Source organism: Rattus norvegicus, chromosome 16 (assembly GCF_036323735.1).
Source record: "Rattus norvegicus strain BN/NHsdMcwi chromosome 16, GRCr8, whole genome shotgun sequence".
NCBI lineage: Eukaryota > Metazoa > Chordata > Mammalia > Rodentia > Muridae > Rattus > Rattus norvegicus.
Window position 1 is genome coordinate 43,982,627 of NC_086034.1, and position 14,465 is coordinate 43,997,091.

Sequence of the window (14,465 nt, forward strand, 5' to 3'; positions counted from 1 at the left end):
ATGTTTAATTTTCTTAAAGAATCATATCCAAATTATATGATTCTGCTGCATTATGACTACCCATTTCCCCACTGTCTCTAACAGGATAGTCAGATGCTAAGATTGACAAAGGCCTAAAAAATGACCCCTGAAGTGTTTTTTAGGCCAGGTCCTTTCCAGTGTTGTGAAGGCCTTTAAGAAGCAACAAAGCTAACATGGTTTATAGCTGAGGGTTCTTGCACAGCTTGCCTCTGTATTCTCATGGTTTGTTCATCAGAATGATCATATTAATGCTCAGAACAATTGGTCCCATCGCCACCAAAATAAACAACTGCATTACACTTTCTCTTTTTGGATTAAATCAATTAATTAATCAATAAATGAACCAATTTATGACTATAAACCAAGAAGTAATTTGTAATATGCATACCACCATATATAAAAATAATTTGTTAGCCAGGAGGTGATAGGATACACCTTTAATCCTAGCACTGAGGAGGCAGAGGCCGGCAGATCTCTATGTTAGAGGCCAGCCTGGTCTACAGGACAGACAGACAGAGCTTCACAGAGAAATACTGTCTTGAAACAAATGAAACAAAAAAACGATTTTTTAAAATTCTACTTAACTGATTTCCAAGAAACGTCATATCACTGGCTTCCTCTAATTTCTTAGGAAAGTTTCTGTAATTAATCTTGGTAACATGAGAATCAAAGATATTAGATCACATTCTAATCCTGTTTCAAAATATTTTTACCCATCCCTTCTATTCCCAGTCAATATCAGAAACTTAGTAATTATAAGTTACAAGTATCTATTCAAATACTTTCAGTGTAAAATATATTGTTCTATATGAACATGATTTATATTATTTTTATGTTTTTCTAAGATCAAACAAGATATAAATATATTCATATATAGCTACTTCAATCTCTGTCTTTTTAGTATCTAGGATAAAGCCAATAAAATCCTTACCTGAAAACTATTCAGCCTAACTCATCAAGGTAAGTTATCAGTATGAAATTGTTTTACAAAATATCTGTAACTTTCATCATGTTAATCAAACGCATACTGCTGCTGTCTGTGGAACATTGTACGGGTGAGTATCTGGATTTAGAAACAGCAAGCATTCCCAGATATCTGGTTTATTATTACATAGTAAGAGCCTGCACTACTTTGTAAATATCACACTGCAAGCACAAAACATTCATAGTTTAATATCTATATGTATACAGTTTCATAAAGATCTATACCATACCTAAGTCACCATCTCCCCACGGCACTTCAAGCCAGCCACTGCTGAGGTAAATTTGACTCATCTTTTTTTAGCAGCCCCCCCACACCCCAAAAAAAACTTCACTCGTCGTTTACTGGTTGTGTTCAGCCATTTTAAGGACCTTAAAGCTCCTTGTAATATGATGACTTGTTTCTTAGAAAATCTGATCTAACTTCAAAAGTGTTTTGCCACCCCCTCACTGAGTATTCTCTCTGAAAAATAGTAACCCTAGCTTATTTTTATCCTTAAGACCATGGCTCTTGTCATGAAATGAAAGCATTTTACTTTTACTTCTGTCCTTGGGTATGGTGAGATGGCATTATTTAGACTTTTCCTGTTCCGAATCTTGGCCCCATCAGTGACGTGACATCTGTTCTCCCTTAAGAGCCAACTTAGCAATGTTGTAGAGGACTTGAGAGTTTTGGAATGCCTGCTTTTTTTTCCCTAATATTTTCCCAAATAGAAATTGCACCACACTTACCTCAAACAGGGAATTATAAGCAGGTGACAATCAGTGGCACTTTTTATATAACTTTTTCATTTTGTTGAGAAATTTGAGGCATTTTGTAGCTGCCTTACTTATGACACATTAAATCCACTGTGTTCTTTGCAATGGGCACAGATTCATTGCTGAATTCAAGGCAACTTAACTTTAGGACTGTAGTTGACAAGAATTCTATGTAAAAGTCTGTAATTTGAAAATTTAAAGAAGTCCCCAAATATACGTAAGGTGCAGGCCCAACAACAGTTAGTCCACATCCTTTTATAGATTAAAAATAAGTCACCAGACATGGAATGAACTATAATGTGTTCTTTCAAACAACCAGATTAACAGAAATTCTCGAAGACATGTCAAAACCAGTGTCTTCAAGAAGTGAGACTGATCTCGTCTTGCTATTACTATCATCTCTGTAAAACATTCCTTATAATAATGTTATCATAAATTTAGCTGAACCCTCCATTGCTACAGAATAATATACTGAATTACATGGACATGCAACTTACTCTAATTTCTTATTGTTCACTATGAGTCATCGAGTATCTCATAAGACAGCCTGTGCCTACGGGGTTGGACAGAAATAGAAAAGCTAAGAAAAAAAAAAAAAGACGAAATCTGTTACAGTTTATCCTAAGGAAATGAGCCAAATGTTCAATGTCTTACCTGATCAATTTTTTGTTTTTTGTTTTTTTTTTGCTATAAATATCACAAAATCAAGAGAAATGAATTTGAAGATCATTTTCAGGAAAAAGTTTTAATTTGAGGGAGATAATCTTAACCATACCAGTTAACCACTACAGATCAATGGTGCTTCCACACTATTATTCTGATCTTGGACATCAGATAAGATAGTCGTGCTTTTAAAATCAAGCGTACATATGTAGCTACCAATGTGACCTTTGGACGTTAGCACCTGAGAGTCAGGTTTTTATAACTGCAAATGCTTCAATATCTCCACCTCTTTCATGGGATTAAAATGAGTGTTAGAAAAGAATGCAGCCTAGTGTTTAAATACAATTTTTATAAAACAAAAATTTTCATGTTTCTTTCTCTGGAACGTTTAAATGTATATCACTTTTTTTTAAAGAAAGTTAAAATTGGTTCCTAGTTTCTGAAATCTTCCATGAAAAAGAAAATAGTTATATATATATATATATATATATATATATATATATATACATACATATATATAGTTAAAAGAAAACAGCTAACACCACTACTGAGTTTATTAGAATCAAATAAATAAAATTGTAACTACATAACTATGTTCAACTAACTTCAGGTCAGTTTATCTTTATGCTAGCACTACAAATAATCATAGATCTTCCTGGATTTTTCTCAGCAGTCAGATGAGCATTGTAATCAATAGATATTAGTGGCCATTTTTATGATCGCTGACTAAAATATTGTGTGAAACCAATGAAATGAAATAGTACATTTCAGTTGAAAGCCAAATACTGAGGTTATACTTTACTTCTTTCTTCTTTAAAATTGTTATTAATCATTTTTCATATGATGTTTTAATCATATTTCTCCTTCTTCACTCTCCCAACTCCTCCCAGATCCTCCCCACCTACCTACCCAACAAATTTCATGTTTTCTCAATACCTCTTCCAAAAAAAAAAAAAGAAAAGAAAAGAAAAGAAAACTAAAAACAGGGGAAATTCCCCCTCAAAAAATGAAAATCAAAATAGAAATAAACTATTCATCATAAGACACAAAATATCAAAACCAAAATTACACACAGAAAACATGGAGACAATTAAAGGGCTGGAGAGAGAGTTCAGTAGTTCTGAGAACTTGTTCTTTCAGAAGACCCTGTTTGGGTCCCAACACCCACATGGTAGTTCACAAGCATCCAGAACTAGAGTTCTAGAATTTAAAACCGCCTCTTTGGTCTCCACTGGCACCAGATATGACATGGAGCACATACATAAATGTCTGAAAAACTCTCCTCACTGATACACATAAAACATATGTTAAAAAGTATTTAATGTTATGCCTTGATATGGGCTTTTGCTATTAATGCGTTGATGAATAAATACATTATTAAGACATTAACATTGTACAGACTAGCAGCCATCAATGTGAAGGTTCTCATGGTTTCTATTCATCATCCAGCATCATTTTGATCCCCCTTTCATTATTATGTGTGAGGAAATGTTAGGAAATGTCTAAGTAAACATAGAGGGAAATGGTTTTGGCATGGTATTTTAGCTTTGATTACTGGGTCCTAATTGTTTTTCTCATGAGGACTGCCTCTTACAAGAAACAAATAACATGGAGCTTTGAATCATCTAACCCTTTTTTGTTTATTATCCATGAGTGAGATGTGGATATGGAATGATCTCAGTGCTGGACCAGGCATCATGCATGTATGGGCAATTCCATAATGTAGGAGTCTGCCTGATTCCCCATAAACCTCAGTGCCCTCATTGGAGCACATCCAGACAAAGTCCTGACTTCACCAAGCGAACACATTGTTTTCTTAAAAGCAGCTACTTTTAATTTTGTTTCTAAACAGAATCACCATCCTTCCATATGGCCATAGTAAATTGGTTAAGCCTATGGTTTTCAAGAACCTCATAGGACTGACAGTTCTTGTGTTTTCTGATAGGAATCAGCTCTTACTGGCTCAGATGTTATCTTTTCATCACGTTCTCTCTATTGTGGATCCTCACTGTCCCAAGGTGAGGCTTTGTGTCTCTCTTTACTAATCCATGAGACCTTTACTAGTCTCCTGGATATAGATAACACCCACAGGTTGGGTGCCCTAATTGTGTATTTCTAGACCAGTCCTCTCGTCTAAATTTAAGACTTTGTTTCCACCTGGCTATCCAACTTCTTCATTTAGATGTCTAAACAGGCACCTTAACTTAAGGGAATCCTTCACTGGAGGTCCCTAAAACCCTACTGTTGGTAAATGGCAATTCTACCATTAATCATAACTTTTAAAAAAATAGCATGTCAAAATAAGATGGAGCACCCTGTTCACACTGCTTTGAATATATTTTGGGTTTTGTTTTCATGGTTTTTAGATAGTATAGTCCAGGCCATTTTGGAACTTTTTAGGTAGCTCAGACTGCCCTTACACTCAATGACAATCATCCTGCTCCAGCTTCCAGTAGGCTGAAATTACAAAAGTCACTTACCATGTCAGTACTCTGTTTCATTTAGTTATGGTGGTCATTGTTTCACGTCCCAAAATAAAATTCTGTAACATTTTACATAGCTGCTCTATGATAGAGATAGTTTATGGTAACCATATAACTACTTACCTCATCATAGGTCAACTAATGATTACTAAATTTTTATTACATTTAATTATTTAATGTGTGTCTCTGTGTATACAAGTATGTGTGTCACATGTACATTCAGGCCAATGCATGTGGGTAGATGTCAGAGAACAACTTGGGGGAGATATTTTTGTCTTTTTACTACGTGGATTCTAAGAACCAAACCCAACTTGACAAGCTTTGCAAGGGGGTATATTCCTTTTATACTCTAAACCATTATTCTGGGTGTAAACATTTCCCATACATTGATGACTCCAAATGTTCTCTCAACTTGAGTTTCCATATCTAGTTGACTACTCAGTGACTCCCCTTAGATATCTAAGTATGTAACTGAATAACTAATCCAATGTAACTGAACCCTTGATTTGAAGACCTTAAAATCTCCTTATTGGAGAAAAAACCCTTGGTCCTGTGAAGGCTCATTTCCCCAATGTAGGATAATGCCAGGATGTTGAGGTTGGAGTGAGTGGGTGGGAGTGGGAGCATCCTCATCAAAGCAGGGGGAGGAGTGAGGGGGTATGGGAGAGGGGAGAAAGGGGATAACATTTGAAATGTAAATACATAAAATATCCAAGAAAAACAAAATTTAAAAAAACACAAAAAGACAAAACAACAACAAAAAATATCCTTTTGGTAAATCATAAAATTCTACCTATCTATAATTTCCCTGGACCTCAAATGGCTTCTAGATTTAGAAAATCAGCACAATCATGTTCCTTTGTGAATATCCCTACATATATGCTTAGGATGAATTCCTGAAATTTTGATCCTTTTCATCAAATCGACCTGTATCATGACTGGACCAATTTACACTAATATTAACAGGGTTGAAAAATTCTGAACTTCAATTGAATAGAAGTTTGATAAATAAGTCTTGTTTTTTTTTCACCTCAAAACACAGGCAGGTTATTTCTCATTTACCATAATTTCAGTAGATTTAAAGTAGGTCAAAGGTCATTTATCATTGTTACATTTGGAATGTAATTTTATGGCTTAATTTCAACCTCCTATGAAGTTTCTATCAGCCTAAGATGCAAAGACTCATTGAGGTGAATTTAGACACTAGATTTTTGTGTTCTCTTACACATCAATCGTTACTACTTTCTGAGGTCTACCACAAAGATCTTTTTTACTCCATTTAAGAAAAGTCCAGAAGATGTTCACTTCTACCATAATCACTATATTCACTGAAGACATAAAAGTTTATAAGGTGCTATGAGGTTACTTATTTCATGCTTTCCTAGGGCTGTCTCTAACCCTACCAATAAAATAACAGTTTGTACATTGCTGAATTAGGCTTTCATGTTTTAAAATGATAGCTTATTTGTTTCTGCCTGTTTCCTTTGTAGTCAATTTTTTGCTCATATCTTAGGGCTATTTTATTGTTAAGCATATTGATAACATTTGAAAAGGTGCAAGGTTTGTAGTGAAGAGAAACAATCCAATCACTTGTTTCAATCTTTTAAAGAAATAACATGTGTTCCTACTTAAAAATGTTTCCTCTGAAAATTAACCATCATTTATAAATAACCATCTTCAAACCCCATTACACAGTAAACATAACTGTTATGAAGGGATGTTTCAGACTCTCCACTTCCAACATTTATTTCTTTTATGGACTATATTAGTGTTCTGTTTTTTTCTAAGGTATTTTCTCTTTTTAACATAAAATTCCCTCCCATAACTTACTCTTTTAACTGCTGTGTTCATCCTTCTTTATATTTAATACACTTTTCTATTATTAAAATTCACACAGTATAAGGACATTCCCACAAGGTCCTTGCACTCATATTCTTACTTAAATCATCCTTCCAGCATATGGTTCAATTTACATGATTTTTAAAAATCCATATTGCTCTTAAGCAGTCTTTTCCTACTTAATAGCCTGTATTAATTTCCATGCCAGTTAGAGATGACCAATAAAAGGAAGAGAGGATTAACCCAGTAAAAGTTTACCATCATCTTTAATATACAATCAAAGTGGAGAATCAGCAGATGCATTTTCAAAAACCTAAAAGATGAGAGCGCTGTCCTATGCCATGCCATACAGTCACATCTCAAAATCCACACTCTGGAAAGCACCCACAGTTTCAAGTTAGTATTTGCAAAATAGGTCAACATAGTTTATTACAACACCTGCTGTACTAACCTTGACTGGTCAGAATACCCCAGCTAGCTTTGCGCTTAGAAGAACATTCCTCTACATTTGCTAGCTTTCTTTTCGTGAGGATTTGCTTAATGCCGTTGTTCCCTTCAACAGCAATGTCTGCCGACATACTTGGGTTGGTGTTATTTGTCTGTAACAAACAGGTGTCACAAGAACAAGTCCTCTACCCAGAAGAAGTAGTAGCATCTGTTTTTTGTTTGTTTTTTTTTTTTTACCTACTTTTTCCTTCCCTTCAGACTTTCACAAAGGTTCCTGTGTGCTGCCTGGAGAAAGGCTTCGACTTTGAACACTATTCAGAAATACTTGGAAAGGGGCTGGTGGATGCAGTGTGGGGGAAGGACCAGGAACGTTGTACCATTTTCTATTTTTAAAGCAGAGACTCTCCGCAGCAAGAAATGTTTAACTCTTTGTGTGATCCAAAATGGAAAACATTACTAAAATGCCTTTTCTTGATAAGGACAAAAGATGAATACCCGGTTACTTTGATATCAAAGCCTATTTCTTTGATATGTAAGTCGATCAAATGTAAAATTGCCTATGATAACGGCTGCAGACAGAACTTCATCGTCAAAGGGCTCAAAAGTGATCAAGGAGTCCTGAGGCTTGCCCCCATCATCATCACACATAAGCATTGTATGTGCATTAGAACCAGGTGGCATCTAACTCATGCCTTCAGTTTGTGAGGATCTAAGGTTAGAATGTACAAATCGCCGGACATCTTATTCATGTAGGCACAGCTCACTGTTGTGTTTTGTTTCCTAGAGGTCATTCCTAAACCACAACACGTCAGAGGCAATTTAAGTACAGCTGAGATTTTTCGCCCTAAAAGGAAAAGCTGGAGGGGTGAGAGGAAAAAGGAAACGTGTGCCTGCGTTTTTGCTGGCATGTGGAACTGAGCAGAGCTCCATGAAGAAGAGAAGAAAAGCAACTGAACCGTGATGGGACTCCAAGGATTAACTGAGCTGCTCATCATATTACTGAGTATTAACATCCTGAGATCTGCCCAGATGAATACTGGTGACAGAGCCCGATACCTTATTACCAGTGAAAAGGCTCTAGCTGCTATTGGCCCAGAGAGGAAATGAAATAACCAGAGCTCTGTCTCCCTGCAATACGTCAAGTAAGAGGGGAAAAAATATTTAGTAAAGAAAATGAGTTCCCACGCTCTTCTTGTTTACATCTGCTGCTACATTACCGTGCTGGTATTTACATCAAATATATAACTAACGGATACCAAAAATGTTATTATCTCAAGTTCTGGGCTTACTCCTTGGAAGTTTCTAGAAATGTCACTTAAAGTACTCCATCTTCATTTCCTATACCATAGGTCATGTGAGTGGTATCACCATCTTCTAAGTATAAGAATCTTTGATTCAGTTTTTTTATGAGTCACACACAAAAGAAAAGCTAGCACATGAATATTAGGTACAATATATTACCACCAAGGGGCCCAGATATTTCCAATCAAACAAACTCAGAGACAGCTCATCTCGGGCAATTTGCATGGGTAGCTCATTCCCTAGATGAAATAAAGACTAAAAAGGCCGATTCAGTCTTTGGTGTTCAACTTGAGCCAATGATAATTAACTACTGGCTCCTTTATGTATAGTTTATTCTCACAAAGAAAGTATGAATTCTTAACAAGAAAAGTAAATACTTTTTTACTTTTTAAAATTTATTATTTAATTACTTTTTAAAAGTAATTAAATCAATGAAAAGAAAGTTTCAGATACTGGAGTAATTTTGCCCTTAAGATGGTTGTAGATATGATGCAAACAAATTTCCAGTGCAGAGAGGGGCAAAAAACAAAATAAGGCAAATTAAGACAAAAACTCAACTATCACCACTTAGCTAGACCAGCATCATTCCTTACTTCATTCTAAATACTATCTTTACACCCACAGATAAATGTAGTTCTCACTGCTCATCTAAGAAGCTTCTCTGGAACAATGGAAACCATCAAAGAAAACTACAACTGAACACAATAGAGAGATTAACAGATTCTGGGAAACCTGGCTCCAATAGATACTACTCCATCACAGCTCCTGCCACTATGGCTCAGAAAACTGGGGAAGAGAGGGAGGAAAGGCTGCAAGAGCTAGAATACCAAGAAGTCTTCCGTGAATCCATTTCTCCTGTAAATGGGGGCATGAGCACAACAACAACAATGGCAACATCAATGGGTATGTTAATGTGGAAGGAAGAAAATATCACAGGTCTGACTTCTAGACAAAGAAATACAGGCAACAAATGACTTCTGGGAGAAGGAATCTGCTTCTTCTAAGAATGAACACCCTTATTAGTTTTCCAGTACAGAGGGGCCAGCTTTGAAACTATATACACAGCAGTAACAAAATCGAGAGGGAGAGGGGGGAGAGGGAGAGGGGGAGGGTGAGGGGGAAGGGGAGGGGGAGGGGGAGAGGGAGAGGGAGAGGGAGAGGGAGAGGGAGAGGGAGAATAATAGTTAAAATATATCAACTTGAGGAAGGTGATTGGAGAGGTTGAAGGGAGGGTAAATGGGAGGATGAGGTTGACAGAGGAAAGCAGAAGTGATACAATTCTATTTTAATCAATAAACATGTATTTTAAAAAATATGACATTGGATTTTACCATGTCTTTATTCCTTTTTTTTTTTTTTTTGGTTTTTTTTTTTTTTTTTTTCGGAGCTGGGGACCGAACCCAGGGCCTTGCGCTTCCTAGGCAAGCGCTCTACCACTGAGCTAAATCCCCAACCCCATGTCTTTATTCTTAATTGAGTTGAGTTATGAGCTGGCTTGGAGATAGACTGAAGCAGATGTTTTTTTCCTTTTTAATATTGTAATTTATTCAGAAGAAAAGTGGATTTGTAGAAGTGACTTCACAGATTAAGAGATGTGTTATAGGTCATTCAATTAAAAAGTACAAAGGGTTGAACAGAGTCTGATCATTTTATGCATGCTCTGATTAGATGCATGTTTCACTAAAATAAACACACAATAAAGACTTGAAGCAGATCCCTTTGGATGTTGCTTACCTATGTGCAAATGAGGATGGACTCTGTAATCTCTACCCATACAAAGGAATCTAAGATCTTTCCCTAGTGTGAGTGAAAAAAGACAAGCTGGTTATATTATAGGGAATCATTAGGTCTTATAAGTAGGTAGACGGACCAGGATAAAACAAAACACTAGGGAAATTAAAGAAAATCATATTCTATAGAAGATGATGAACGCTAAATTACTAATTTTAGAGAAAAAGCAACGAAGAAATACTTTGAACTAGAGATGACCCAGTATTTATACTGATAGTGTCAGGAAACGGAAGGATCCAATTTTATTCCAATTTTATTAGTGCCAATGTGTCTGAACACACAGAAATTTTGGGTGTGATCAACAATCTCCAATAAGAAAGCGAGGTTAAAGTGATAGACATTTACTAGGAGCCTTCAACTCCTAGAAGTTCTTGTGGAGGAGAGAAATCCTTACTTTTTAGACATTGAAAGCCAGAATGCTAAAACCTGAAGCATTATGGCAGAAATCTACATATCAATGTAAAGCAGGATTAGACAAGAATAAAACTTAAAAAAAAAAAAAAAGACTAGAAAGTGCACCTACCTTCTGACCACTTAAAAAATCTAAATTCAAGGCAAACATTTAAACTTTTAAGTTGGCACAGCCAATCACATAGATTGTTGCTTCTGAGAAGTACTGTTTAGATAAGTAAATAAATGCCAGACAATTCCCAGATTAGTGCTTCTGAGAGATATTTCTGAGTGATGGTACTTGGATCCAGGGCAGCTTTTCTTCCACTGTCAGAAAGAGACAATAAACAAGCAAACCCTGCTTACATCTTGATTGGCGCCTTCCCCAGTGTTTTACTAAGCAGTTTAAAGTGCATCCACATAAATATCACCCGCCTCCAACAATTACCAACTCATAGTTTGTCTTGTCATCTACAATGTACTCTGAAAACACTTCTAGGGTTATTTGGTGATAAATCTTAGTATATCATTTCATCCATAAATATTTCAGCATCTGTATCTAATCTTTTCACTATAATCACAGTATCATAATTAAGGAAAAACTAATTTTACTATAAAAACAAGCATAGATTGACAATTTTTATTTCCCATAGAGGATCTCAATTTATAAACTTGCTTCTAAAAGGAGACTTTAATTTGTATAACCTTTAAATTCTTTACTATTGGGAAAAATAATATATAAAACACACACTTGTGATCCCCTCAAAACACTAAATAGTGTCTTTTATTCTCTATTGTATTTTGTGTATGTGGTGTGCTTGTGTCTGTGTTTTTGTATTTGTAGGTGTGTGTTTGTTAGTGTGTGTGTGTGTATGGTGTTTGTGTGTACATGATGTATGTGTATTTTGTATTTGTGTGCTTGTGTCTGTGTGTATATAGTATATGCATTTGTGTGTGCATATGCATTGTATGTTTGTGTATATGGTGTGAGTGTATGTTTGTGTGTGTCTGTGTGTGTGCTTATGTTTGTGTATATGATATATACGTGTGTTTGTGTATGTATATGGTATGTGTGTATGTTCCTGTGTATCTGTGTGTATATGTGTGAGTATGTGTATGTGTGGGGTGTGTGTTTGTGTATGATATGGGTATTGTACATTTGTGTGTTTGTGTGTATATATGGTATACGTTTGTGTGTATGTATATGGTGTGTTTGTGTGTATATATGGAGTATGTGTATATGGTATGTTTTTATCTGTGTGTATATGGTATGTGTGTGTGTTGTGTGTGTTTGTGTAATACCTGGAGTGTGTTCATGTATATGGTGTATGTTTATGTCTATGTGTATATATGGTATGTGTGTATCTTTGTGTGTCTGTGTGTTTGTGTTCATGTATATCATATGTATATATGTTTGTGTGTATATATGGTGTGTGTATGTTCGTGTGTTTCTGTTGTATATTTTTGTGTATGTATGGTTTATGTTTGTATGATATGGTGTGTTTGTGTGTATATAAAGTGTGTTTGTGTGCATATATGGTATGTTTATGTATGTGTGTGTATATGGCATGTGTGTGTACCTGTGTGTATATGGTATGTGTTGTCGAATGTGCATGTGTGTCATGTGTGTATGTTTTTTGTGTGTGTTGTGTGTGTGGTATGTATATATGTACATATCTCAAATGTGCCACCCCAGGGATTGAACTCAGGATGCCAGACATGCATTGTAACTACTTTTCCTTTTGAACAACCTCTTTGCCCTCACACCATTTTCTCAAGTATAAGATTCTCATGCTTAACAGATATTTAGTCATCCTAGTTGCTGATGGGTCAGTGAGTACTACACAGGATCTTCTTCACTTTATGCCATCACAGAAGCACCTCAGAATGCCTTACCTCTCAGTGGCAAGTTCTCACCCTTACAGAGTCTCATGGCTCCCTCCCAAGAGGCTGTGTTGGAACTTCCTTACAGGGTCATGTGTCCATCCAATTCCTAAAAGATGTTTCTGAGCCCCATCCTTGCTTCATTTTACTTCCTATTCTATTTTATTTAAACATGAATAGCTCTAAATCTGGTGGCTCAGTGAGATTCAATGACGATAGACTGACTCTGAGGGCAAGTCAACCAGGAGTGTCTGCACTGATTGTTATCTAATAGTTAGCCTGTGTTTCAAAAGTCAGTGAAACATACAGTGACCTGTCTTGGGGTCTATGATATTTTCCCTTTTAACTAGAGCAGTCTGGATAGAAAAGGGCATAGGTGACTTAAAAGTCACACCTACAGAAAAGGTGGCTGGATAGCCACAAGATAGTACATAAGGCGAAATAAGCACTGTGGCAAAAGGAGAAATTTTGAGAAGACATGGAACATTAGTAAGATCTAAATTTTGCCAGTTTAGGTACAATTTAACAAACATAAGCAGTGTGCGGTCAGGTCCAAGCTGGAGAGATGGCTAAGTGGATACAAGCATTGGCTGTTCTTCCAGAGGACTTGAATTCAATTCCCAGCACCTACATGGCAGCTCACAGCTGTCTGTAATTCCTGTTCCAGGGGATCTGACAACCTCATATCGACACACATGCAGGCAAAACCAATGTACACAAAAATTTTAAAAAATTAAAAAATAGGTTAAATGGTTAACAGGGGTTAGCACATCAAAGTGCACACTGTCTGTAGGCTCTTTCAGTGTGTCCCTGGTATAAAGGGACCTGTTATAACAGGGGTGCCTATTAGCACATCAAAGTGCACATGTCTGTAGGCTCTTTCAGTGTGTCCCTGGTATAAAGGCTGCTGCCATCCTGGCTCTTCCCAGTTCTTCTCACCCCATCCACTACCCTAAATGTTTTTAGCCCATGGGCTTCCCTTAACCCCAGCTTCTCATTCATTTATGGCCCTGCCATTTCAGTTGGCTTGTGCTCTTGGTTCTCTTTGGTATCTTGGTCCTCCTGACCCTCTCTCTGCCCACCACTTCCACCCACCTCCACACATGGCCAGGTTAAGTCAATTTCTTTTTCTCCTTGCTGTGGGCTCTATCTCATGCCTGTAGCTCTCTCTACTCTCCCTCCATCTACCATAAAAAACCTTCTCTTCAGCCACACCGTCCTCATCTCATTCAGGTATAAAGCACAGTGTCTAAAAGATCAGTCATTTTCATGTGAACGAATACCTTAAAAACTAGGAATGAGGAGTTATCTAGGTTGTTTATTTTTTATTTCTTATTTTTGCTTTTAAGACAGGGTCTTACGTAGCCCAAGCTGTCTTCAAATCCTTCTGTAGTTGACAGGCTGAGATTACAGCTCTGTAATACCCTGTCAAGCTTGTAAATAAATAAATAAATTAAATAAATAAATAAATAAATAAATAAATAAATAAATAAATAAATAAAGTGTCCAGAAGAGGACACAAACTTTGAAGTAAATTGAAGTAGCAGTGCATTTGACACCTAGAAGTCTCCCAATGATTTGACACCTAGAAATCTCCTAATGATTATCCTGTCACTATTGCTAGAAGGTCTTGAAAAATTAAACTACATAGCCTCAGGTTTACTACCACAGGTTTACTGGTTTGAATTGAGTGCTGTTGTCTGAATATTTTCCTGGGTGTACTTGAGATCAATGGAGAACTAGTGGTAATTAAGTATTTAAAAATGTAGCCTCGTGGGTTACACTGGAAATGTCTTAATAAACTCAATTTTCTATACCCCAAGACTTTTTTTTTACTGAAGTGGAAACATATATAATCCGATTCATTACTTCATTATGTCAAGTCACCACTCGAATTTTCCCTGA

General features: G+C 36.3%; 1 protein-coding gene across 9 annotated transcripts in view; it reads right to left on the reverse strand.

Annotated features, from left to right (window-relative positions):
• Asb5 (ankyrin repeat and SOCS box-containing 5) overlaps positions 1 to 14,465 on the reverse strand; it is a 67,379-nt gene that overhangs the window by 11,687 nt on the left and 41,227 nt on the right. Inside the window, exons 1-2 of one of the 9 annotated variants that reach the window (XM_039094698.2) lie at positions 7,435 to 7,500; positions 7,198 to 7,345 (exon numbers count right to left, since the gene is read on the reverse strand). The exons of 5 other annotated variants lie outside the window; for them this stretch is intronic. In XM_039094698.2, the coding sequence (XP_038950626.1) occupies positions 7,198 to 7,324 (127 nt within the window). In that variant the 5' untranslated portion in view covers positions 7,325 to 7,345; positions 7,435 to 7,500. Of the gene's footprint in view, positions 1 to 606; positions 642 to 1,235; positions 2,376 to 7,197; positions 7,346 to 7,434; positions 7,501 to 12,572; positions 13,264 to 14,465 lie in introns of those variants that run through there. 3 more of the 9 variants (XM_039094701.2, XM_008771248.4, XM_039094699.2) reach the window with 3 other exon arrangements.